Raw genomic sequence first — 25538 nt, forward strand, 5'->3', positions numbered from 1 at the left:
CACCAGCAACCAGCTTATATAGCGAGGGGATTGAGTCTGTGGGCGGGAAATGCTTTGAAGTGATCTGGGGGTGGAAGAGGTGTTGGTGTGTGTAGGGGGATGATGAGAAACAAAGGATGCACCGATACCAATACCAATATCGGGTATGTGGTATGTGGCTAGTATCAGTAAGCAGGAAAATCTGGGGGAACTACCTGCTAGAAGGCGAGGCAAGGCCCAGACCAGCAGCAGTCTGGACAGTGTGTTTGATGTGATTGCAGATGAGCAAGCATCAACAATACTGAGCAGTGCACCAGTGGGTGCTGCCATTCAGTTTGGAGAGACCACAACTTCTTGGGAAGACAAACCACTGCAGTACTGGGTGGTTAACAAAGTGTGGTTTTCCACTCTGGCACAAATGTCATGCAGACACCTCTCAGTACCATGAAGTAGTGTGGAAAGTGAAAGGCTGTTTCGCTCAGTGCCACATAATATAAATGAAAACAGAAACAAGCTCACAGCTGATTATGCAGAGAAGCTTCTTTTCATCAAAAAGATCCTGTCTGTCACTTTTCTGAAAAAGGCTTAGTCCTCACAGACAGCACTAACATATGATAACATATCATACTAGTTGTTCTGCTACAGTTGTGTGTTGTTTGGTACTGAAATCTACTGAATGGGTTACAGGTTACATTTAGGAAAATAAAAAGTTGAATGTCAAAGAGTCAGCAACAGCATCATGTTGTATATTTAATTTTGTTACAGTCAGAAAGTGAGGAGCATCTGATGAAAATAAAACATGTTTTCAAAGTTATTGTTAGAACTGTAATGGTATTATTAAGTACTCATATCAATACTCTATCTTCAAGTATCCAAATGTAAGTACTTGTACATGGGCTAAAAAAAATAGTATTGGTGCAAAAACAAGATGAGTTTGAACTTAAGTGATATCTGCTGATGTGTGCAACCTTCAAAACCATCAAAACTTTTTCTACAAGTTGCTCTTTTTCCAAGGTCAGTCTCAAAAGTGTGCGGCTACAGGAGCAAAGAATGAACTGATTGAAAAAAGTCAGAAGTCTGATTTCCATGTGCAGTCAACACTTTTCATACTGGATGAAATAAACATGAATGTTTATATGATATTTATTAAAATGAACCAAAACTAGGGAAACACTTTTCTCTCTCTTTCTCTTGAGCACGTTGGTGTGATCAAATGATTCAGAAAAGCTTTGCTGACTGGATAAGTGACATGAGAAACATGGCACAGACCAGCATGTTTATCAAAACCAGATTTCTTTCCCAAAACTTAACAGCCCTTACGGTAAACTCCCTTGACCCCTGCTGCCAAAAACTGTCTGAGTGTGCCTTTTCTTATCAAAGGATGGTCAACACACACCAAAAATGCAAAACATGTCCTCTCACGTGACTGTTTTTAACAATCCACAAGTGGTGTTTTAACTTGTTGCATGTGAGCGGATCCCAAGGATTAGTGAATCATTGAAATAGTTTTTCACTCCCTAAAATTCAAACAATTCACACACAATTATTTCCACTGATTGCATTGTGCCATCAGGGAGGTGCTGAAGATTGATTGCAATCCAGCTACTATTACTGATATAATTTATCTTTAACGTTTAATATATCAAATAAATTTATCTTAACTTCAAAATAGAGGTGTCTGTCATTGTTTGATTGGTCTATTTTGTTTTCTGGTGGTTGTTGGGGTGTAACTTTGGATATGACTATTCACCACCCTTAACATATGCAGTGTTATCATGAACAAGCAATCTGCAGCTGTTAAACAGTGACTCACTGGACTTATCCTTTGTGTTGCTTTCCTGTAGTCAAATTTATTTTTAATTGTCATTTCTTTTGTTGTTTGGTATCAAAGGTCCTTGACCAAAAGAGACAGATCTCTATGTATTTTGTTCTTAATATTAGATTGAAACTTTAAACTTAGATGTAATTTTTTAATATTTGCATGGAAAAATCCCTCTCCTATTTAAAATCACCTGTTCGCATTTATTATACACCCTGTTATAAGTTTATAAGTTTCATTTAATCAGATGTTTCAATACTCTGAACAACCATCTCCCACCTCTTAGTCGTATAAATCTACTCGATAATGTCAAAAATGCAGCTGCCATCAAGCCTGAAATGTGATCCTGACAAGTTGATGATTTTGAATAACAAAAGTTTTCACCTGACAAGTGATGGATGTCCACATGCAAAAAATAAATTTTGCCATGTGATTGGGCGGTTTTTGAGTTGGCATCGGTGCAGGTAACGTGACACCTTCTCCCTGATTGGCTTTCTCCGCATCACCGAGACAAATAAAAGGCCATCAGTCAATATGCTACTCATCCAGATCCCTGGTTTTCTGATTCAGGTAAGATTCATTTTAATGATTGTTTTCATGTTGCCTGAAAGATTTTTATACTTACTACAAATGTATGAATATCTTAAATCTGCCTCTCAAAGTTTAGGTGGGCTACAGTTTTCTTTTTTAGTAGCCTGGAGGCAAACTTGTGTCTATTAGTTGCAAATAAAGATCATCAAAGTGATTGAAGACATGTCTTTCACTTTTTTTTATTATTACTGGAGTTCTGCTTGTTACTAGAACCTCTTTGGGCTAAAACAAACACACCCCTGAGATTTTTCTGAACGGTGCCATCCTACAAATTTTATTCCAACATTTTATATATTTTTCTAAGTGAGTGATCTGATGTTTGGTATTTTATGACATTTTTATTGTATCATTGTTTTTAAATTCTTTGTGTTTTGTGCTGTTTAGTGAGTTTTATATTTTAAAGGCCAATAGGGACGGGCATTGCAAACTAGCTTAGGCATTAAATGCTGTGGTATGTGGTATGTTATACTTGTCACTATACAAATAAACATAACATAACTACATACAGTTTCTATATTTATTGTTTAAAATTTCAAGAGTGACACAAAGAGAGACAAGTCAAAAAGAAAGTCTTTAATAGTCTCCAAGACCGGTGCTTGTGTGTGTACAATTGTCATCATACTGTAAGAAAAAAGGTTAATTTTGGTCATAACGTGTTTACATTATTTCAGGTCTAAGAATGAAAGGGCTGGACGGCTGTCTTGTGGGTTTACTACTGAGTGGTAAGTCATCTTTTTTGTTTTCTCAAAAAAGATTTAAAACTACTTATTACAACTATTCATGCTTTCATTGTATGCAAATAAGGAAGTACACATAAAGGTATTTAGGAAATGGTAATGTTTATATACAATATAATATTCTTGTATTTCAAATTTCAAAGGAATACACCTTCACCTAAAACTTGGAAAACAATACTTTTTCAAACAATTCTACAATATTTTCTTGCATTTAATGATGAGATGATGATGTTAGTTTTATGCAATTTAATTTCCATTTATTCATTCTTGTGATTTTTTTTGCAGGACTCTGCTCTGCTCTACCAGCAGGGAGAGAGTTTGCCACATCTTTCATGCACAATGTTGGGCATGATGGTAGGGAAACTCGTTTCTTGGTTGAGGTTGCAGCTCTTCCTACTTCTCAGGGCAGCACCAAGGTGAAGGTGACTGCTGTGGGTGAGGTCTATGAAAAGGAAATCGATCCTGGTAAAAGTGTATCTTTCAAGCTGCCCGACAGCGTAGAGATGACAGGCAGTAAAAAGTCCAATCAGACGGTTTTGGTTGAGGCTAGCCAAGATGTCACCGTGATGTCTCTCAACTTCAAGAAGTACACAGCAGACACCTCTGTGGTTTACCCAATAAAGGACTGGGGGACAGAGTACATCATATTCACTCCTTCCAGCCCTCAGACAGACAGTTTTAAAGAATTTTCTATTACCAACCACAAGGAACCCAACACTGTTGAGGTTTTCCTGAAGGGCTCTGTTAGGTTCCAAGGGAAATATTACAGGAGAGGAAGCAAGATGACCATAAAGCTAGAGGCGTTTGAGAGTGTTCAGGTTCAAAGTCAAGATAATCTGAGTGGTACTAAAGTAGTCTCACTCCTTCCTGTTGCTGTCTCTTCGGGACATAGCTGTTTTCAGAAGTACACCACCTGCAACCACGTCTATGAACAACTTCTTCCTGTAAACAGCTGGGGAAAAGAATTTATCATTGCACCCCTGCCTTATCATTACATCTTTACATCTTCACATGACAGTGTTTTCGTCCAAGCATCTCAGTCCACCAATATTACCATGAATGTAGATGGAAAGGTCCATAGTTACCAAATGTTTGCAGGACAAACTCTTGAGCTCAAATCTAAATGGCCTCATGCTATGTATTTGACATCTGACAAGGGCGTTCAGGTCCTCTTCCAATTCAATGGGGGCCCTGAGTATACAGACAATTATTATGATCCCTTCCTCATGACTATACTGCCAACAAGTCAATTCAGCACCTCCTACTCCCTGGAGGGACAGAGGGATTTCTACAACAATATCATAGTTGTGGCTAAGAGCAAAGACGTGGGTGGCATCAAAATTGACCCCAAGTCCCAGACTTCAAACATTAACTGGCAAAAAGTAGATGGGACTGACTTCTCCTGGGCTGAGGTGTACTACAGCAGCGGAGCAAACTTCTATCAGATATCTCACCCCAGCTCTCCATTTGGCGTCTACAGTTTTGGTGTCGCTTATGCTAACGGTTATGGATCCCCTGCATCTGCTGACCCAGCAGGTAATTAAAAAATGAGTGTACTGCATTAGCATAGTGTTGCACTGCACAGCATTGTACATTAAAGTACAGAATACTGTAACATAGCAAATCATAGCATAACATAAAATAGTATGTAGCATAGCAAAGCATGACATATCATATATGTCATATATATATAGTATATATAAGTGTAAGGATAAGACAATATAACATGGCATAGCATAGCATAGTAGTAGAGTACAGTACAGTATAATAGCTTACTATTATAGTAAGCTATACTAGTATAGTATAGTATAGTAGTACTAATAGCACAGTTAAACATAGCATAATATAGTATAGCATAGCAAACTATAAAACAGCTTAGTATAACACATCATAGCATGACATAAAATAGTATACTGTAGTATAGCATAACGTACCATAATGTAACATTGTGAAGTAACGTGAGTGTAAAACAGTGTAGTATAGCATAGCATAGTGTAATATAGTATAGTGCTATACTGTAGAGCATATAGCACAGCATATTATAGTATTATGCACTACATTAAAGAACAGAATGGCATGTCATCAAGCACAGTACAATACAGGATAGCATAGCATGGCAGCATAGAATAACAGTATAGTATAGTACAGTACAGTACAGTACAGCAGAGCATAGCATAACATAATATAGTATAGTATAGCATAGCATGGCATAGCACGGTATAGCATAGCCTGATATAACATTGCATAACATAGAGGTCCCTCTGACAATTGTTCCAAATCACAAGCGGTCTGTTTATTTGGCCATTTCGTGCAGAAAAGTTGCGGTAATTAAGCAAAATTGCAAGTTCTTGCAAATATTGCGGAGATTACTTGAATTTGCCTTAATTATTGCAACCGCAAAATTGTAATTGTCTGGAGGGACTGACATAGTAAAGTATAGTATTAAGATAGCGTAGTATAGCATAGCATAGCATTGCGTGGTAGTAGAGTACAGTACAGCACAGAATAGTATAGCACGCCATAGCATAGCTTGGCAAAGTATAACATGGTATAACATAGTATAGTATAGCATAGTTTGGTATACAGTACAGTATATTACAGCATAGCATATAGTATAACAGTATAGAATGATACAGTCCAGCATAGTGTAGCATAATATGACATGGTAGTATAGTATAGTCAAATTGTTCATTAATCCTCTGTTTCTCTTACATTGTGCCAGAAAAACATAACTGCAGCACCACGAAATGTTCAGAAGATGAAGTGTGCCAGATGAAAGGAAAATCCCCAATATGTGTCAAAAAACCAGTCATCCAAACCGGTACCTGCTGGGCAATGGGCGATCCCCACTACCGCACATTTGATGGTAACTACTACAACTTCATGGGCAGCTGTACCTACACAATGGTCAAGAACTGCCAGGTTGATGGAGAACATCCAGCTTTTGAGGTTGATGCTCAGAATAACAAACTTGCTGGTTCAAAAGTCACATTTGTCGGCAAGGTGATCATTAAAGTCTATGGGTACACCATGACCATTGTGCGGTCAGAGTTTGGCCTTGTCAGGGTAAGTAAGGTCTTTTTTTAAAATGAACTATTTGTGTTATTCATGGAGTCTGTGAAGAAATGTTATTCATTCAACTGATTTAAAATACCTGTCAATTTGTTTTAGATGAACTACACATTGTGGAATCTCCCTATCAACCTGGACAACGGCAAGGTGACGCTATCCCAGAGTGGCCTGTCTGTCATTGTGGAGACAGATTTTGGTCTGACCGTGCAGTATGATTGGAAGGAGTATCTTGTCATCACAGTGCCAGGCAGTTTTTCTGGCAGGGTGTGTGGCTTGTGTGGCAACTTCAACAGCAAAAAGGAAGACGATCTGGTGACTCCTAATGGCACACAGGCCAACAGTGTGGTGGCCCTGGGCAAGAGCTGGAGGGTTCGTGGTGTACCAGATGATGCTCAATGTCAAGACGACTTCAACGGGCAGTCAGACACCTGTGACAGTGACAGCTTTTTTGACAGCTTGACTGACAGGATGTTCTGTGTTTTGCTCACTCACATCATGAATGGACCGTTGAGTGACTGCCGTGCTGTCATTGACCCCAAAGTCTTTCATGAAATGTGTTTGTATGATGTGTGCATGGGTGAGGGGATGAAGACCTTCCTGTGTAACACCTTGCAAGTGTATGCCGATGCCTGTCAGAGGGCGGGAATCAAAATTTATGACTGGAGGAGCCTCGCCCGTTGCTGTGAGTAATTATTTTGATGAGTTTGAGGAGTCAGTCATTAAGTTTCTCAGTCATTTAAATCACATGATATGCAAGCTGAAGGTTTGACTTAGACCCTCATTCTGTGATGTTGACCTATTGTAATTTTTTCTGAAATAGCTCCACCCTCATGCCCGGAGAACAGCCATTACGAGTTCTGCGGGAATGCCTGCCCTGCCACCTGTGAAAACCCAGATGCTGCCACAAAGTGCAACAAAAGCTGTGTGGAGACGTGCGTCTGTGACGAGGGCTTCCTGCTTAGTGGCACCAAGTGTGTCCCTAAGGCTCAGTGTGGCTGCTTGTACAAAGGCCACTACATAGAGGCTGGAGCGTCTTTCTTTACTGACAACCATTGTACCAAGAAGTGCACATGCAACCAAACTACCAAGACAGTTAATTGTAAGAGCCCAGGTTGTCACAAGGGGTTTGAGTGCAAGGTGGCCAATGGCCTTAGCGGATGTCATCCGATGGCCTACGCTGAGTGCAGCATGACCAGTGGCCCTCACTTTGAGACCTTTGATGGGAATAATTACAACTTCCAGGGCACCTGTGTATATCAGCTGGCTGGGGTCTGTTCCAAAGATCCTTCCCTACAGCACTTTGAGGTTCTTGTGCAAAATGATGCCAACGGCAAAAGAGTTAGCTCTGGTGCACAGCTGGTGGAGGTCAAAGTTTATGGAAATTCAATTGTCATCACAAGAAAGCACAATGGCTTAGTCCTGGTGAGATACAGTGTATCAAATGTATCATTGTATGGTTGATTATTTTCATCTTATGTGCTAAAAGTATCTCCCATCTTGAATTACACAATCTTGTTTTGCAGATAAATGGAGAAATCACCAACTTGCCTGTCACTCATCTCAAAAACATCACAGTCAACCTAATTGGTGACTTTGCTGAGATCAAGACTGACTTTGGGTTGCAAGTCTCCTATGACTGGCATTCAGCAGTACATGTCAAAGTCCCTGGTACATATGCTGATGCAATGTGTGGCCTGTGTGGCAACTTCAATCACAACTCCAAAGATGACCTACAGCTGAAGAATGGCACAGAGGCGGCATCTGTAGAGGAACTGGGCAAAGACTGGAGGGTTGCCGAGATCCCAGGCTGTGTTGATGGCTGCAAGAACAAGAGTGACTGTCCCAGCTGTGACATCACCCAGAAGCAGAAATATGAGTCAGATAAGTTCTGTGGTTTAATACAAAACCCTACGGGCCCCTTCCGTGAATGCCATGCCATTATAAATCCTGACAGCATTTTCAAGAGTTGTGTGTACAATATGTGCCTTTACAATGGCAAGAGAGGCTCCTGGTGTAGCCATCTCAGACAGTACACTATAAAATGCCAACAGAAAGGAGTGAATGTGTCCCAGTGGAGGGCAAAAGACTTCTGTCCCATATCTAAGATGATGCATCCTGACAACAGTAAATATGAACATTGCGGCAATGTTTGCCATGCAACCTGTGCCACGGGGCTACCTCCCAGTGACTGCAAGAGGCCATGCCAGGAAGGATGGGTTTGCAAAGATGGCTTCCTACTGAGTGGACACAAGTGTGTGCCTCTTGAGCAGTGTGGTTGCATGCAGAAAGGCAAATATTATACGAAGGGACAGAGTTTTCTGTCAGCAGGTTGTCGTCAGAAGTGCACCTGCAATGGCACAGTGAGTTTTATATACAATAGCATTTTATATCAAATTTGACTCGTTATCAATTTTAATTGTTCTAAAAACCTATAAAATGTCACTGTTACTTTAGGTGCAATGTGAGCCACACTCTTGTGGGCTATTTGAGACATGTGAGCAGAAGAACAATGTTCTATCATGTCAACCAGTGGGAAATGGAACCTGCACAATCTCAGGTGATCCACATTACAAAACCTTTGACAACCAATACTATGACTTCCAAGGGACCTGCACGTACTCCGCAGCTAAATCGTGCCATCTGGAGGGCACACGACTTGAAAAGTTCTCTGTGGTGGTGGAGAATGAGCAGTGGACAAGAACAGACACACCAAATTTGTCTGTAGCCAAGCTTGTTGCTGTGGAGGTGTATGGCCACACCCTGATCCTTAGAAGGAATCAACTTAACACGGTCATGGTTAGTAAAGTTGATTAATTTACCTGATGTTCCATTCATACTATAAAGGGACACAGCTGATCTTTTTCTCTCTGTTCTCCAGCTGGATGGCGCCTTGACAGCCATTCCTCTTAACCTCGATGGAAAAGTGCAAGTCTTCCAAGAGGGTACTCACTATGCCATCACAACCGACTTTGGCCTGAATGTAACTTATGACCTGGTCTACCGCGTCACAGTTACTGTTCCTGGAAACTACAAGGGCAAAACCTGTGGTCTATGTGGCAATTTTAATGATAACAAAACAGATGAGTTCCAGCTGCCAACTGGAGAGGTGACCAAGAACATCCAGACCTTTGGAGAAGCCTGGAAAGTGGCCGTGCCTGGAGTGGTCTGTGAAAATGGCTGCGCCGGCGACCAGTGCCCCAAATGTGACAGTGCACAAAAGGAAATCTTTGAGAAGGATTGTGGAATCATCACAAATCCTCATGGCCCCTTTGCTGCCTGCCAGAGCCGACTAAATCCTAAGCCTTACTACAGAGATTGTGTCTATGATGTCTGTATGTCTCATGGAGACCGCAATGCTCTCTGCCACAGTATCTCAGCCTACATGACTGACTGTCAGACTATTGGAGTGAAAATTGACAACTGGAGGACAGCAGAATTCTGCCGTACGTACTGTTGTTTTGATTCTTTACAAGAAAACACCAGAGGGCACTTTTAACATCGAATATATATTCACTTTGTGTGCAACACAATGACACGTTTTTATACAGATACATTGTCTGCTTTTTAGTATTCAAGGAATTTCATGATATTCTACTGTTGCATCAATTAATCTGCTAATATGCTTTCTTTCATAGCTATTAATTGTTCAGCAAACAGCCACTACCAGATCTGCTCTGAAACCTGTGCCTCTCCATGCCCTGGTCTCACCGACATCATCACCTGCCCCACCACCTGTGCTGAGGGCTGCGCCTGTAATGAAGGCTACTACTTCAATGGGACGAACTGTGTTGCCCAGGAGGAGTGCGGTTGTTACTACAAAGGACGTACCTATAAGGTAAGTTGAAGTAGCCTCCGGTTTGAGTTTTGGTACAAACACAGATACTACATTACTGCTAATTTCCAAAACATGTCATAAGATTTCAGACTGAGTACCTGCTTTCCAGGTGTCCATTAGTCTGCATTAATTTCTGAAACTTAAATGTTAAGCAATCACAGTGAATATTAAGACCTTTGTACGTTTTTTCTGTCAAAGTTACATTATATGTTAATGCATTGCAAGCAAGGGTTGTTTTAATAATGATTTTTTTGGCAACGTGGGGGTGGCGCAACAAGCTGTCAACACAACATAGATATAGTATCAAAGTTTCTATGGAATCTGTGAGCAAACAGTTTCATATTCACACATCATACACACACGGAACAACATTTGAAAGCATGTTTCTGATGACCTTACAAACCTAAGTCCAATATTCACTCTTCTTTTAGCTCTGTTTTGGTTTCTGAAAACTCCTGTGACAATGTTTCTTTTTTTCAAAACTTTTGATCTTTTTACTGATCTCAAGCAAGTGTCAAGTCTCTCCATGTTGGTTTCTTTAGCATCTGGAAATTAATAAAAACCAATGACTCAAACCGCTATCTGAAAATCTGTCTAAAATATATGGCATGCTGGAAATGTACAGTATATTTGTTAACAGTTTGCAGGTAATGGACCCAACAAATCCAAAATCTTACATATACAGTACTGTACATATTCAAGTTATGCCTGATGTTTACAGCAACCAAACATGTACAGAATCAGAGGTCTACATAATGTCAGTGTGAGAGATACAACAAAAACAATTTGTCCTCAGTATATCACACATTGTAAGAATAATATACTTTATATTGCTTTACTCTCTTCTTTAGATTGGAGAGTCTGTGCTATCTGACAACTGTCAGCAGAGATGCAGCTGTACGGCATTTGGTGAAGTCCAGTGTGAGGACTTTTCATGCAGTGCTACAGAGTACTGCCAGATCAAGAATGGTATCATGGGCTGCCATCCCAAACAGTGCCGGATCGAGGCTGGAGGCTCCATAACTCTTTTCAGTGGGCCGACTGGCACTATCACTGTCATGGGGGCTTATGAGATCATCACACATTGTAACCAATCATCTGCTGAATGGTTCAGAGTTGTGGTCAAGCTCCAAGAATGCAGTGTGACTGGTGAGAAGAGCATTGTTGCTGTTTATGTCTACTTCAGTGACCTGAGTGTCACTATTAACGACAAACAGGACACTTGGGTAAGTATTTTTAAAGGAGTTGTTTAGACATTTTGAGAAATACACATATTCACTTTTTTGCTGAGAGATAGAAGAGATTGATACTACTTTTATATCTGTTGGTTCAATGTGAAGCTGGAAGCAGGAGATGATTAGCTTAGCTTAGCATAAAGACTGGATAAAAAATGTTTGAGAAAATCCACCAGGACCTCTAAAGCTCACTAATTAACACATTATATCCATTTAACTTGTATAAAAACCACAAAAAAAAGACAAGATGCAATGCAGGACTTTTTTTTGGCTGGGAGCAGTGGCTTCCAGTCTTGATGCTAAGCTAAGCTAACCATCCCCTGGCTCTAGCTTCATATTGAGAAGACAGATATGAAAGTGGTATCAGTCTTTTTGTCTAGCTCTTCAAGAAAGCAAATAAGCACCTTTCCCAAAATGTTAAACTATTCCTATAAGCATGCACCCATCATATGAACAATACCAGGTGTTCTTGATATCTGAACACACCTACATTTAACAATAAAATCTGACTCTGATGCTGTTTACAGGTCAATGGCAAAAAGGTTACTCTCCCCAGCTTGCACGGAAATAATGTCTCTGTGAGAGTCATTGAGAAAACCATAGTGATTGAGGGGATGTCAGGCTTCCAGCTGTCTTACAGTAACACCCAGGAAGTCATTGTAACTGTGGGTGACAGCATGGTAGGCAAGTTGTGTGGAGCATGTGACAAACTCCTCCCCTCCCGAGACACCATGGGCCTCTCGCAGGCAATGATGCAGGAGTACATGGCCACATTTGCTGCACAAGACTTCCCCACCTGGTGAGTATAATACAGACTGGTCCAAGCAGCATCTGGTTATAATGTAGTTCCTGTTTTTAGCTTTGAGTATCAGATTAGATGAATTTTAAACATGTGACAGTGGGTTAAGAGTCAGAATTACTTTTTGAAATCTTATATTTTTCATTATCATTATAGTTGGGTTCATGATGCAGGAAAATGACGAAAAAAAAAACAGTTATAAAGCATTTCCGAATATCATCATAGTCTGAGATCTGGTGGGTTCATAGATTGAGGATTTTACTGTATGTGAACTGCAATTTAACACAATTCAATTAATCTGTTTTCTTTTTCAGCGAGTTGTAAATGAAGGATCATCTTCTCAACACCCCAAGAACAAAGCAACAATATCATCATCTACAAGAAATTCAACCATTAATCAGCACCAAATGCAATATTACTGTTGATTAGATTCATCAAACTTTTAATGAAATAAGTTGATCAATTAACTGCATAATAAACTTCACATTCAACGGTGAATACGAATTTGACTCATTTATTTCTATATGATTTAAACTGTATGATGTATGAATGCATGAAATAAATTGATTTGATCAAACAATGTAGATGTCTTCTAGATGTCAAAATGACAAGCAGATATGCTGTACAAAGTTGCATAAATTAGTAGTCTTAATATTTATTTACCCTTTTAGAAAACAATACATTTTACATTACAGAAAAAAATAAAAATAAGTTGTCACTTTTGCCAATCCAAAATGTCTTTTCAAGGTTCACTTATCCCACATGTATTTGCCACAGCTGTTTCATCCCTGGTTAAACTGTGTCATTATGTTCAGAGGGGAATACTGTCTCTCTGGGTAAAAGAAAAAGACAAAGAAAAGTAATAAAATTAGTTAAATAAATTGCTTCTCCAAAAGAGCAAAGGAATAATTTTGTTTGGAATGAGCAAAGATTATCAGGCAATACATCAGTTTTCTTTTTTTGATCTTTTTTTTAAAATTGTTTTGTATCTTTAAATTGATTGGACATGGGTCAATATCATCATTTTTTTGGTCTGCTACTTTGTCACTCCATTGATGCATCCTCCTTTATGTAATGTCCACTTGCAATGTTTACTCTCAAATTGTGAAGGGGAGTAGTAAGAAAACATATCAGTACATGCAAACATATGGTACACATGGAAATCACAAGTGAAAAAAATACAAATTAAAATAAAAAGTACATTTCCTTTAATGTGCAAGAGCAATTGTTGAAAGAAAGCCAATACTTCTAGTTGATACTACAGGTAGACATTTGATTTATGAAACAATATCATTCCTCTAAAATAGGGATATATTTGATTTTTCCACCTTACATGGTGTGTATGTGATATATTTTATATTATTTAAAGTGCTCCCCACTCAAAAAGGTGTTTTGCTTATTGTTACTTCACTTTGATGTTTGACCACTATGCAGAATGATGTACATGCAGAGTTTGACACTAGAAGGATGTTTCTACATTTATCTACTAAAGGAGAAAATCTATGAATCTGAGTTTAAGGCATGTGAGCATGATTTGTGACATCACAACTTAATTGGAGCCAATCCTGATCCAGTATGCAACTTACACAAGTGTGATGTGGAAACCTGAAGCCTCCAGTGCACATATTGGACTTTTCAGTGTTGGAGATGTCATGCATCCAGTAGTTAAACTTTTGAAATTAAAAATGTTTGCATATTCATAGATTCTGGATTTTTCAATGAGGGAAAGAATTTCTAACTAGATAATTCAACTTTTTTGTGGGAAAGCCATATCAGATACACATTATTATTTAAAGCAGTATGAATATGTTTATGTTTGAAAACATGTCTGAAAGGGATCTTTATTGACCAAACAACAGACTATTTAACAGTGTGCTGTGCGGGAAAAGCTCCTGTAATTTGTTGCCTTAAATATGTTTAAATGTAATTAAAAATGTTGATGCTACAGCAGCTTGTTGTAATGGTTGGTGGACAGATTTGTATCACATTCTCACACAGATAATTACATATGGGACACGGACATTGAACAAATAGTTTATTGAGCATACAGTATTCTGCATGTCATTATTATGGGCAGCACTTAATATATTGGTAATTACACACAAGTAAAATATCAGCAAAGTTGAAAGCTGTACCTTGTACAATGGTGCAAAATATATGTTATTGGACTAATTACAATGCACATATTTTCTAGAATTCTGTAAATTTAAACATGGCAAGAAACAGGATTAATATGGATATACTGTATAGGATTATTTATACAACTGATGATAATTTCACAAATCAATGGCACTGTCACTTTGGAGGATCTTGATCAATACAGTTGATAAAAAGCTGGCAGGACAGGAATTTACAACCCACTGAAAAAAAGAGACAAATTAGATTAATCAGATAGTTAAATGGACATTTCTGCTATTAAAATATAATATATTAGTAATAATAATTATCATATCATCTGCATATAGAAGTCCAGGAAGAAGAAAAAATAATAATGATCATCATCTAATTTGCATACAAGCTCCAAACATTTTATATATTTGCAATCAGACGTTCTAAACATCTTTACTATTAAAACATAGGTGCAATCATATATGTTTGATGTCAGTGTAGCAAACATGTAGATAACCAAATTAATTTAATTATTTTCTTGTTATTAAGGTCGCAATGTGTAGGGTTTTTTGTGGTGATTGAAAAATTAGACAGTTCTCACAGTGAGAATTGGTTCAGTCTATGAGAGCTGCTGCCTATTTCTGTTCTTTTTGTGCTACTGTGGGAGAAAACCTTCAGCTGGGCCAGATGTCTTCAGGTCATCACCACACTTCTCAATTTCTTATAAAAGAAAACACACCGATCGCAAAGAATTTGATAGATAGAAGATAATAGAAGAAGTTAGATAGAAATAGGTTTACTGTAAATTCAAATAGTGTACATGTAAACCGATCTGGTCGATGGAGCAACTGAAAAAGTATCATTGAAGCACATTTATTTATAAATAAATGTTCTTCTACCCCTCCTGTTGTGGAGTCAAACATTAACCCACTCTCATCACTGTACCTCTTGTGACCTTACACATTTGCGTATCTTGTGTCCTTGGGTATTTTTTCACCATGATTAGGTGTTTTCCATCAAAACATCATTACGTCATCACGTTCTGTTAGAGGGTTGTCTTGTCCATCCATACTTCATGCAAATATAATTGGTGTCCCAACATTTACCACACCACCATCCTGCTCTCCCTTATTGCATTCCCACACTTCCCCATTTCATCCTGAAACTAATGATGTTTTGCATTGGCTAATATCTTTATGAGAGTAGACATCACATACATGCCTGTATTGCCTGTGCCTATATTCTGAGGCACATCTAACATTACAAAAATAAATGATTAAGCTTGACCGTTTGTTCGTTCAGTAAGACTGAAAGGCTGGAATAGAAGAATAATGATTTTACAAATGATATTTGAATGATTAATTTCCAAAGTAAATGATTATACAACTTGATCAGTACTATATTGATAATGTCTGAGCAGGTAAAAATTTCCCACACTACTAACAGCCATTTTTTAAGTAAATAATGTCACTCACCATTTGGGGAAATCAGGAGCCGTCCACTGCACCAAGTCCAGCGATGGACAAGCATTACGCAGCTCATGAAAAGAGCCCAGCAGTCTCTCTCTCAGATCTTGTGGGGTTGTGTCAATAGGCCTGAGTTTCCCGCATGCCCCGCATACCATGTCAGCAACTTTGTCACTGACACTTATGGTGAGTTCATTGGTTAAACTGAAGGACAGCTGAAGGCTGGAGGCGCTGTAAATGCTTACTGTGTTGTTGGAAACCTCCACTGTTACATTATTTTGAGAGACAGTGGTCTGAGTCATGGTCCTTCCATCAATCTGTAAACACAGATTGAGCACTTTATAGTAATAAATACATTTTTCAGGTAAGATAGGTAAGAATATTGTCATGGCTTTGTCCAGACACTCACCCAGACATCGTGTTTGGTGTTTAGTGTGATCATTATTCCATTGAAGAACACATGAACAGCCACAATTGTGTTGACTCCGGGAGTGCAAGTCTCCAACTTCACCACCACCCTGAACCAGTCTGCTGACCGTGACTGGTCACAGCTCTGGATAATCTCATAGGAACCCGGCACTGTGATTGTGCAAACTTCACCACTGAATGCCGTAAGGGTACCGTTGGCTTGCAAAAAGCACTGCTGACGGTAGCAGCCCATCACACCGTTCTTGACCTGGCAGATCTCATTGGGGTCACATGTCATATTCGTGGACAGGACAACTCCAGAGGCCTGACAGGTGTGAATACTGTGACAGTCATCAGTTATAATGGACACTCCGACCTGAAAATGACAGAAAATACATGGTGAGGTTATTGCTTTAAGGGGTCATATCATGCTTCTTGTTAATTTTTAGTTTATAGAGTGTAGTGTAGTTGGGGTACAGCAGTTAAACCAGCATTAAACCTGCATGTTTTTTATTTTCATCATCAAAATTCCAGCTCTTGTGGTGAAAACACATCCAGTAAGATAAAAACCAGGTCACAAACTTCCCTGAAAGCCTCTTCAGCACAAATAATTAAACAGAAATAATTTCATGCACCCAGTAGAGCTAGTGCTCTGCTGAAGCTTTTTAACTAAAATGTTTAAAATGTCATTATTGCAGCATTGATACATGTCATTTGAAGTTCTGTGTTGCTTTTGATTTGTGCAAACAAACGTTTACAAAGAAACTTGACCAAATTATGTTATTGATGGACTGATTTCAGTCTTAAATCTGCAGCTTTACTTTATCAGATCAACCTGTGATAAATGAATAATATATTATCTCTTCACCTCATAGGTTATGCCTTTATAATAGCAGCCGCACTGGTCAAAGGGCACACAGCCAGTTCCATTGTTGTAGTAGCCTTTATCACAGGCGCAGCCCTCAACACAAGTCGTGTTGCATGAGATGGTGTCAGGGAGACCGGAACATGGAGAGGTACAAGGCAGTACACAGGTTTCATAATGACTGTTGGCAGTGCAGTTAAAAGCTGTAAACAAATAATATGAGTTAAGAGTTGTTGTTTTTTTCTTATTTTTAGTGAATGTAATTGAATTTTGAACAGATGTGGATTAGAGATAGATATTGTAGTAGTAAAATGCGCAGACTCACGACAGAAAGAAGGACTTCTCCAGCTCTCAATTTTTGTGCCGAAGTCCTGGCAGTCCAACATATATGCAGCAATACTGTGACACAGTGTGGCTTGATCATCTTTAGCCATGCAAACATCATAGACACAATCTCTGAAGTAGGGGGCGGGATCAATTATATCATGACAGCCAGCAAAAGGACCTTTAGGATTGGTGATGATTGCGCATTTTGCCTCAAATACAGCTTTTTCAGAATTGTCACATTTAGGGCAAAGGTCGCCACTGCAGCCATCTTCACAGACGACATCACGCACAGGCACTTTCCATGCTGCTCCAAACGCCTGGAGGTCCTTGGTCACGTTTCCGTCCGGCAGCTGGAACTCGTCTTGTTTGTTGCCATTAAAATTGCCACACAGACCGCAGGTTTTGCCTCTGTAGTTTCCAGGGACAGAGATAGTGATGTGGTAGACCAGATCATAAGTTACCCTAAGGCCAAAGTCAGTCACAATGACATCATTAGCCCCCTCTTGATAAACAGTTATTGCACCATTGAGGAGTTTTTGCGGAAGGTGATGTAGGACTCCATTTATCTGCACAGAAAAAGTTTTTTGATTATCCATAATTTCCTCAAATCATCTGACATGCAGTCATTCAGTTGTATCTAATAATTATGAACACCTGTGCTCATTTGACTGCTTATAATATCTCTTGTTGTCATTATTTTCATTTGCACAGTTATCTAAGTGCATCAAAGCTCAGTTTAAGCCCTTAAACAATGACAATATTAGTGACATACCCAAACCATTTTTGCTTCATTCCTCCGAAGGATCAGGATGGTTCCGTAAACCTCTACCGCTACAAGTTTGGCAACTGCAACCTCGGGATTGTCGGACAAACGGTACCATTTCTCATTCTCCGCCATCACAGAGAAGCTGGTGAGCCGTGTGCCACTCAGGTGACAGCCCTCTGCTGCGATGTAGGTGCAGGTGCCTTGGAAGTCGTAGGTGGTGTTGTCGAAGGTATTGTAATGTGGATCTCCATAGATGGAGCAGATGCCTTTTCCCAAAGGCTGACATGATCGCACGCCATTCTTCATCTCACACTTCTCATATAGACCACAAGAGAAGTTCTTACACTCCACCTAAAATGAAAGACATGCCTGCTTTATACAATCTTTGTGGAAAAATTTGTGTTATTTATTTTATAGTTATAATAAAGACACAAAATAATTTTCTAGTGGAATCAAGCCATACAAGTAGTTTTGGATGTATGTGCTAAGGTTTTGAATGATCAACTTTCCTGGAGACAAATGAAGGTGAACTGAATCCAGTCTGAGCTGCTCAAAGCGTTACTAAAGGGAAGTTGAAAAACTCATCCGGATTATTTCACTCCAGAAACAAAGTCCCAGCTACTCAACACAATTCACACTCCTAATTATACATTTTGAAACTGTTTTCTTTCAAAGTTTTTTGTGATTTGGGTGAAATGATCTTGCCCAACAAAGTCAGCTTTTTAGATAGAAAAATATTACATGACATCATGCCAAGTGAGATGTGTATGAGGAAAGTGCTCAGAAATCTCCCTCTTTTCATGAAATTGTTGAGATTCTCCTCCTTACTGTGCCATTGCAGATGCATTCCTCCTGGCAAAGGTCATCTGGGTAGAAAACCTGTCCATGCTGGTAGTATTTGCCTTCATACATGCAGCCACACTGGTTGGCAGGAACACATTCATCTCCACTTAGAAGAAAACCCTCATTGCAGGCGCATCCTTCCATGCACTGAGCTCCACATAGAGCAGAGTCATTCTGACAAGATCTGAGACACTCGTTGGTGCAGAGCTCATAATGGCTATTTGATGGACACTGGGCATCTAGAACCAAAGCAGGGTGGAGATTGTTTAACAGTACAGTGGGTGTATAAAAATTTGTTTTGATGACTTGATACAAAATAAATGTCCTTACCACAGAACTGAGCCGACCTCCAGGAGTGTACAGTGGCACCTTTCAGCTGACAGGCTGCTGTATATGCAGTCAAAGTCTTGCACTGCATGTTTTTACTGCCCTGGTAAAGACAGACGTCATACAGGCAGTCATTAAGGAAATCTGTGGGGTCGACCTTCGAGTGGCAGTCACGGAACGGGCCTGCAGGGTCGTGGATGAGGCCGCAGTAACTGCTGGTGTTGTACTGAGCTTTCTGAGTGGCGTTGCAGACCGGGCAGGGGCCGCTGCAGCCGTCCACACACCCGGGGATCTTGCTGACTTTCCAGCTTTGACCTAGCTCTTCAGAAGTGGCAGCTTGTTTCCCATCTCTCATCTGCATGTCATCTTTGGGGTTGATGTTGTAATTGCCACAAAGACCTTGCGTCGCACCCATGACTGTACTGGGAACAATGACAAACGCTATGCTGCTCCAATCGTAGTACACCTTCACCCCAAAGTCGGTCTCGATGACAGCAAACCAGCCGCTGGTGTAAAGCTGGAGCTTGTTGCTGTCCAGTGCCACAGGGAGGTTGGAGAGCTCGCCATTGACCTTTAAAACATAGTAATGAAACAGAAAAATGATCATAAAGTAATTTGTACATTTAATGATGAATTAATAGAATTAGAAAGTACATGTATGTAGGGCTGCAACAAATAGTCGATCAACCGAAAATTAATCAGAAACCAGTTTGATGATATATCAATTGTTTAAACTTTTTTTCAAGTAAAACTGCTAAACTTTTCATGCATCCAGCTTCTCCAATGTGAGGATTGGTTTGTCTTATTATTATTGTAAACTGAATATCTTTGGGTTTTGGACTGCTGGTCGAACAAAAGAAGGCATTTAATGACGTCACATTGGGCTCTAGGAAATTGTGATGGACCTATGTAAATGTTTTCTGATATTTCATAAACCAAACAATCGATTCAACAAGAAAATAATCTGCCCATTAATAGATTTTGAACAACAATTGTTAGTTGCAGGCTTGCAAGTATGTTTTTTTAAATGAGAAAATTAGTTACCAAAACAGCGCCAGGTTGTTCTTTACTGATGACTAGGGTGTATCCGTACACCTTGACCTCTACGAGCTTAACAACAGACCCAGTCTTCTTATCTCGGCCATCGCTCTGCAGCACAACACTAAAAGAATCCAGGCTCGTCTGATTGGAGGAGATGCCAACCATCTGATATGCACAAGTACCCTGGAAGTTGTAGTGCTGCCCATCAAAGGTCACCAAGTGTGGGTCACCAAATACCATGCATGTGGCATAGTCCACAGGATAGCAACTTCTTAGCCCCTCCACCACCTTGCACTGCTGCACAACGGGACAGCTACTCTGCTTGAGGGACAGATGTCCACCAGCGGAGCATGTGTAGCGTTCGGTGCAGTTTTCATCACCCCAGAAGGAGGCTCCGGCTTCCACAAAGTGGCCCTCATACAGGCAGCCACATTGAGCCTTCAGGACGCACTTGGTGCCACTGAGCAGGAACCCGTCATTACAGACGCACGTCTCCACACAGGTGGCGTTGCAATTCAGGGGAGTGTTTGGGTTTGCACATGTAGCAGGACAGCCACTCCCGCAGAATTCATAGTGGCTGTTTTCTGGGCATTTTGGTGAAGCTGTATAAACAAGGAGGAGACAGAGCCTCAGTTTGATTCCAGTTATTCACTCGTATTAAAGGACAGGTTCACAATTTTTCACGTCTGTCTTAAAGCAAGAATCAGGTGCTCATATGAACATTGAAGCAGGTTTTTCTGTTTCAATGTTTTCCTGTTCATACTGGCCAATAAAAGATCCCTTCCTAATGCACTTTCAGTGTAAGTGACGGGGGACAAAATCCACATTCCTTGTTCTGTGCAAAAAGTTCATTTAATGATAATATAAGGATTAGGCTGCTCAAATTTGTCCAATCAAGTAGATATTTTCCAAAGTTACACCCGTTTTAGCACAAATTTCGCTCTTTTCATACTATCCCTCCACTGCAACTGAGAAACACTGTCCAGGGAAGCAGAAAGAGGGAATTTGGGACTAAAACGACTGTAACTTTGGAAGATATACTTTTGATATGATTAAATTTAGACGACTGAAGCCTTATATAAGTGCCAGATAAACCTTTGAAAAGATTTTTACATTTTTGTCCCCTAGAAAGGAATCCTCTAAAGGTCAGTAAGAACAGGAGGGATGATTACAGTAAGGTGATTCAATGTTTATATGAGCACTTGACTATTCCTCCTTTAACATGTATTTTTATAACCTTTAGATTACTCACGGCATTTAGAAGAAAGCCTCCAATTAGGCACTTTAACCCCAGACTTCTGGCAGATGTCAGCATAGCCTTGAATAGCTTTACAAAAGTACGTGCTCACTGTTTCACCCCTACAGAGGTTAAGCATGCAGTTGCTTTCAAAGACACTTGAGTCAATTTCAGGGAGACAACCAATGAGTCCAGCAATATCTTGCAAAAGGAAGCTACAGAAAATTTGCTTTTCTAATTTCTCAAATTCATTGAGAGGACAGCTTTCACACTGGCTGCCACACTGGTCTTGGCAGTCGATGTCATTTGTGGCGCCCTGTACCCTCCAGCTCTCTCCCAGCGCTGTCACACTGCTGGCCACTGAACCACTGGGAGTTATGAGGTCATCTTCGTTTTTGTTGTTGAAGTTGCCACACAGGCCGCACATGCTGCCAGCAAAACTGCCCGGCACTGTGATGGCGAGGTACTCCTGCCAGTCGTACTGCACAGTCAGGCCGAAATCTGTCTCCATGACGACGTACAGGCCTCTCTGGAACAGCCTCACCTTGCCATCGTTAAGGTTGATTGGCAGATTCCACTGTTGATAGTTCACCTGAAAATCAATCAATTAAATATTAGTTTCATTTTATACAAACATTTATATGAAACATCTCTGCTAAAAGTGTTTTCATTACTGCGTTTTGTGGTTTGATGAAAATCTGGATCCAGATGCAGAAAACAAAATTTAAACATTTTCTGTTAAAATGAAAATGTTACATTATTGTTTATGCCTAGTTTAAAAAAGAGCCTGCTAGTAAAGATTAAAATATTGAGCATTCACACAATGCAACAAAAGAAACTTTAAAAACTCACTCGCACGACACCAAGCTCCAGACGGACAATATTAATGTTGAACCCGTAAACATGGACAGTGACCGTCCCCACTGTTGGGACCTGTACGTTGCCCACGTTCACGTTCTTGGTCTCCACCGCAAAGGCCGGATGGGTCCTGTCAACATGGCAGTTGCTGGCCATGATGTAGGTGCAGTTGCCCATGAGGGTGTAGTAATGGCTGTCAAAGGTGTAGTGGAGGTTGCCCATGACCCAGCAGGTGCCTGACTCTGGTGTTAGAGGGGCTGGTCCTCCTGTGCAAAATCCTTTATAAAAAAGTAGAAAATCTATTTACATAAAATTCAGAGAGACACTGTTTCTGTTAACAAAGTTTCATTTGCTAACACACATAAAAAAATGTCAGAATTGCAACAACTGTGTTTCTCCAGAATATTAGTATGAGCATACATGACCATATTTGAACATCTGGTTTAGGGCTGCAACTAATGATTATTTTGATCATCAATTAATCTGCTGATTGTTTTCTTGATTAATCGTCTAGTCAATGAAATATTAAAATATAGTCAAAAAAATGGTGTTCATAGTTTCTTAGGAGCCACAATAGAGACAGATATTCAATGAACTGTCATGTATGAAAAGGACAAACAGCAAATCTTCACATTTGAGAAGCTGGAACCATCAAAGGTTTGGCATTTTTTGCTTGAAAAATGACTGAAACAATTAATTGATTATCAAGATAGTTGCTGATTTATTTTCTGAAGCTCTAATCTCATTACTTCCTTTTCTGAGATTTTGTTACACTTATGACAATAACAAACCAAGTATGTTGTAAATATTTTCTTATTAGTGCAGAGGATGACTTGTATCTGAATCAGAATCATATTTATTGGCAAAGTATGTTATTCATTCAAGGAATTTGACCTTCAAATTAAATTTTACTTTATTGTGATCCAGATTAATAATAATAATAATAATTCTTGATAACTTACCACTCAGCAGAAGAGCTGAAGAGATTAGAACAAGCAACCCCATGTTTGTCAGTGAAGAGGTCCTAGAAGAAGAAGAAGAAGATTAAAAAGTCAGTGTTTATATATATAGTTATGTATTATAGTTTATAGTTTTACATTTCATTGGACAGAGTTACAAAATGGACATAGAGAGAAACACTACATGTCTCTACATATAAACAGCAAAGTGTTGTAACCCCATTTCTCCTATTTCATTTTCTCCCCTGTATTGTCTGTTACATACAGAAGAAAAATATGTAGAAATAAAAATACAAGAAAAAATAGATGAGAATAAAATGTCAACAATTTCCAAATCTGCATCTAAAAACATAAAAACAAAGCACATAAAAAGAAAAAAATGCCTGAGAAGATTCACAATATCACTGTAGTTTAGGTTATGTTAAGTGGTTTAACATAAAAAATCAATACCTTTTACAAAAATATCTTTAAAAAAATATATATTTAGAAAATTGTTCATTCAACACTTCTAAATATCTAAATGATTCTCACCTGAGCTGGTCAGCAGGCATTCAGGGGTTCAGGTTCAGGATTTAAAGATGCTTAAATCCTGCTCTCCACTCACGGACCAATCAGCTTTGAGGGAGCTTTTAGCTCAGAGGTGAGCAATACATCGACATGTGACTCTTTTTTTGTTTCTGCTCCTGGGAACTGAATCAAATTAATTACATATATTATGTAATATATCAGATCATAAAGGACTTCGTGTCAGTGAAGAAAAAATAAATTAAATCATCATTTTATAATTATTCTTCATCCCTGTGTGGCCTTTGATATTTGCTTTTTCAGCTCTGAAACTGATATGCAATTGGTCAGTGTTAGAATAAAACACTTGTTGACTCTGCGGACATTTGGTCGCCACCCAGAAGAAAAATTAAAGACTAATGGGTGGGTGTGAGCTGTTTGAATGCTTAATGCTTTAGCGCTGCCACAATGCTATCATGATCATTTTTATAAAGAAAAGTAGAGTCCTTTTCTGTTGTCCTGAGACTTGTGGACACGGTGACGTGGTAAGATTGTTTTTTTATATTGTGCCACTGTTACTTTTTGTGTAAAGTAAGAGAGATTAAGTTTTTATCTGATCACTTTATTCAATCTGAAAGAGTATAATGCAAAAGGTAAAAGCGTCGTTTGTTAGCACATGTACCAGCTGTTGTTAACATAAAACCCATAGTCACACATTTCACACAGATATGTCAATGTTTGTTTCATACTTGTACTTGTTTCTCATTGGTTGCTCATTCGCTGCTATGATAACCATGCATCTCCAAAATGTCAACTTTTCTTGATCTAAGAAACACCCTGTTTTCACACACGCCCTGTTTTCAGCTTTGTGGTGATTCTTTATTTCCAGATAATCCAGTGGGTATTTAAGTGGTTTAAAGCGTACATATCATGCTTTTTGTGATTCCCTGTCATTTATATACTGTTGTGATGTTGGACGTCTATATTAAACATGGTCAAGAGCACAGGCTTCAACCTGCTCTGAACACTTCGTTTGAAAAGTTACCATTACTTGCTCCTTGTGATGACATCAGATTGTTCACACAAACGTTTGTTTCTTGCCCACAAATGTAGTCCGTTTCCTAGCCTTTGTTGCTAAGGTTGTCCCACAGGTTGTTCACGTTGTCCACTCACATGTTTCAAATCGGATTCAGGCTTGTATTGCATATATGTACTACAGAGGTTGACATTTTGAGTAAAGTACAAGAAAAAGAAGTAAAATCCTACTACTACTGTTTGTTTATGTAGCCTCGGAAGCTAAGAGACAGGAGCTAAAACTACCTGTTTCAGACAGAGGCTGAACTAAGAGGCTGCATAAAGGGCCGGTAAAAGATAAATAAGGATTTTTTTTTTAACTGTAAATCATGCAAATATATTCTGGTAAAGCAGCAGAATAGAAATATAGACCAGGAAATATGCATGATATGTCACCTTTAATTAACTTAACAAGTAGGAGAAAGGAACAATTAATCCTTCATCAAAATCAAAGATACACACTTTGGTTGCAGTGCAAAGTCATATTAATACCAGATACATCACTCTTCTGACTCTTGGGTGATTTTACCAAATGAACCATTATGTATATTTGTACTTGAGTGTTTGTAAAATGTCACTATAATCTTCTTTTCACCTGTGACATACAGTGTGTATATTTTACATATATGCTGGAATAATAGGCCTCTTTTTCCCAGCAGACATTTAGACTTGTCATAGTAGGAAAAG

At 39.2% G+C, this 25538-nt stretch overlaps 2 protein-coding genes across 2 annotated transcripts; one reads left to right on the top strand and one right to left on the bottom strand.

Annotated features, from left to right (window-relative positions):
• Nucleotides 1–4137: 4137 nt before the first annotated feature.
• Nucleotides 4138–12541, top strand: LOC121913078 (IgGFc-binding protein-like). Its single transcript, XM_042435741.1, has 11 exons — nucleotides 4138–4662; nucleotides 5849–6192; nucleotides 6298–6880; nucleotides 7019–7620; nucleotides 7722–8558; nucleotides 8653–8994; nucleotides 9077–9641; nucleotides 9834–10033; nucleotides 10885–11259; nucleotides 11796–12067; nucleotides 12382–12541. The coding sequence occupies exons 1-11, from the start codon at nucleotides 4182–4184 to the stop codon at nucleotides 12389–12391; spliced, it is 4611 nt and encodes a 1536-aa protein (XP_042291675.1). The 5' UTR covers nucleotides 4138–4181; the 3' UTR covers nucleotides 12392–12541.
• Nucleotides 12542–14085: 1544 nt separating this feature from the next.
• LOC121912989 (IgGFc-binding protein-like) lies at nucleotides 14086–23300 on the bottom strand. The gene is made up of 12 exons (XM_042435583.1): nucleotides 23277–23300; nucleotides 22309–22592; nucleotides 21472–22048; nucleotides 20223–20821; nucleotides 19182–19749; nucleotides 18837–19090; nucleotides 18015–18359; nucleotides 17241–17808; nucleotides 16919–17118; nucleotides 16052–16426; nucleotides 15652–15959; nucleotides 14086–14427 (listed from the first exon to the last, which is right to left on the bottom strand). Exons 2-12 carry the CDS (start codon nucleotides 22534–22536, stop codon nucleotides 14418–14420), a joined length of 4032 nt encoding a protein of 1343 aa, XP_042291517.1. The 5' UTR covers nucleotides 22537–22592; nucleotides 23277–23300; the 3' UTR covers nucleotides 14086–14417.
• Between the last annotated feature and the right edge of the window lie 2238 nt (nucleotides 23301–25538).

This window comes from Thunnus maccoyii, chromosome 15, assembly GCF_910596095.1.
Source record: "Thunnus maccoyii chromosome 15, fThuMac1.1, whole genome shotgun sequence".
Taxonomy (NCBI): domain Eukaryota; kingdom Metazoa; phylum Chordata; class Actinopteri; order Scombriformes; family Scombridae; genus Thunnus; species Thunnus maccoyii.

Bases quoted from the DNA above. Each gene is read 5' to 3' on its own strand.
- LOC121912989 (XM_042435583.1), bottom strand. From the start codon at position 22,536: ATGGGCAACCTCCACTACACCTTTGACAGCCATTACTACACCCTCATG. The intron at 20,822-21,471 runs GTGAGTAATCTA...TTGTTTATACAG, and splicing joins GAGGCTTTCTTCTAAATGCC to CTTCACCAAAATGCCCAGAA. The intron at 18,360-18,836 runs GTAAGGAGGAGA...CTTTCATTTTAG, and splicing joins AATGCATCTGCAATGGCACA to GTGGAGTGTAAGAACTTCTC.
- LOC121913078 (XM_042435741.1), top strand. From the start codon at position 4,182: ATGAATGTAGATGGAAAGGTCCATAGTTACCAAATGTTTGCAGGACAA. The intron at 6,881-7,018 runs GTGAGTAATTAT...TTTCTGAAATAG, and splicing joins GAGGAGCCTCGCCCGTTGCT to CTCCACCCTCATGCCCGGAG. The intron at 11,260-11,795 runs GTAAGTATTTTT...TGCTGTTTACAG, and splicing joins ACGACAAACAGGACACTTGG to GTCAATGGCAAAAAGGTTAC.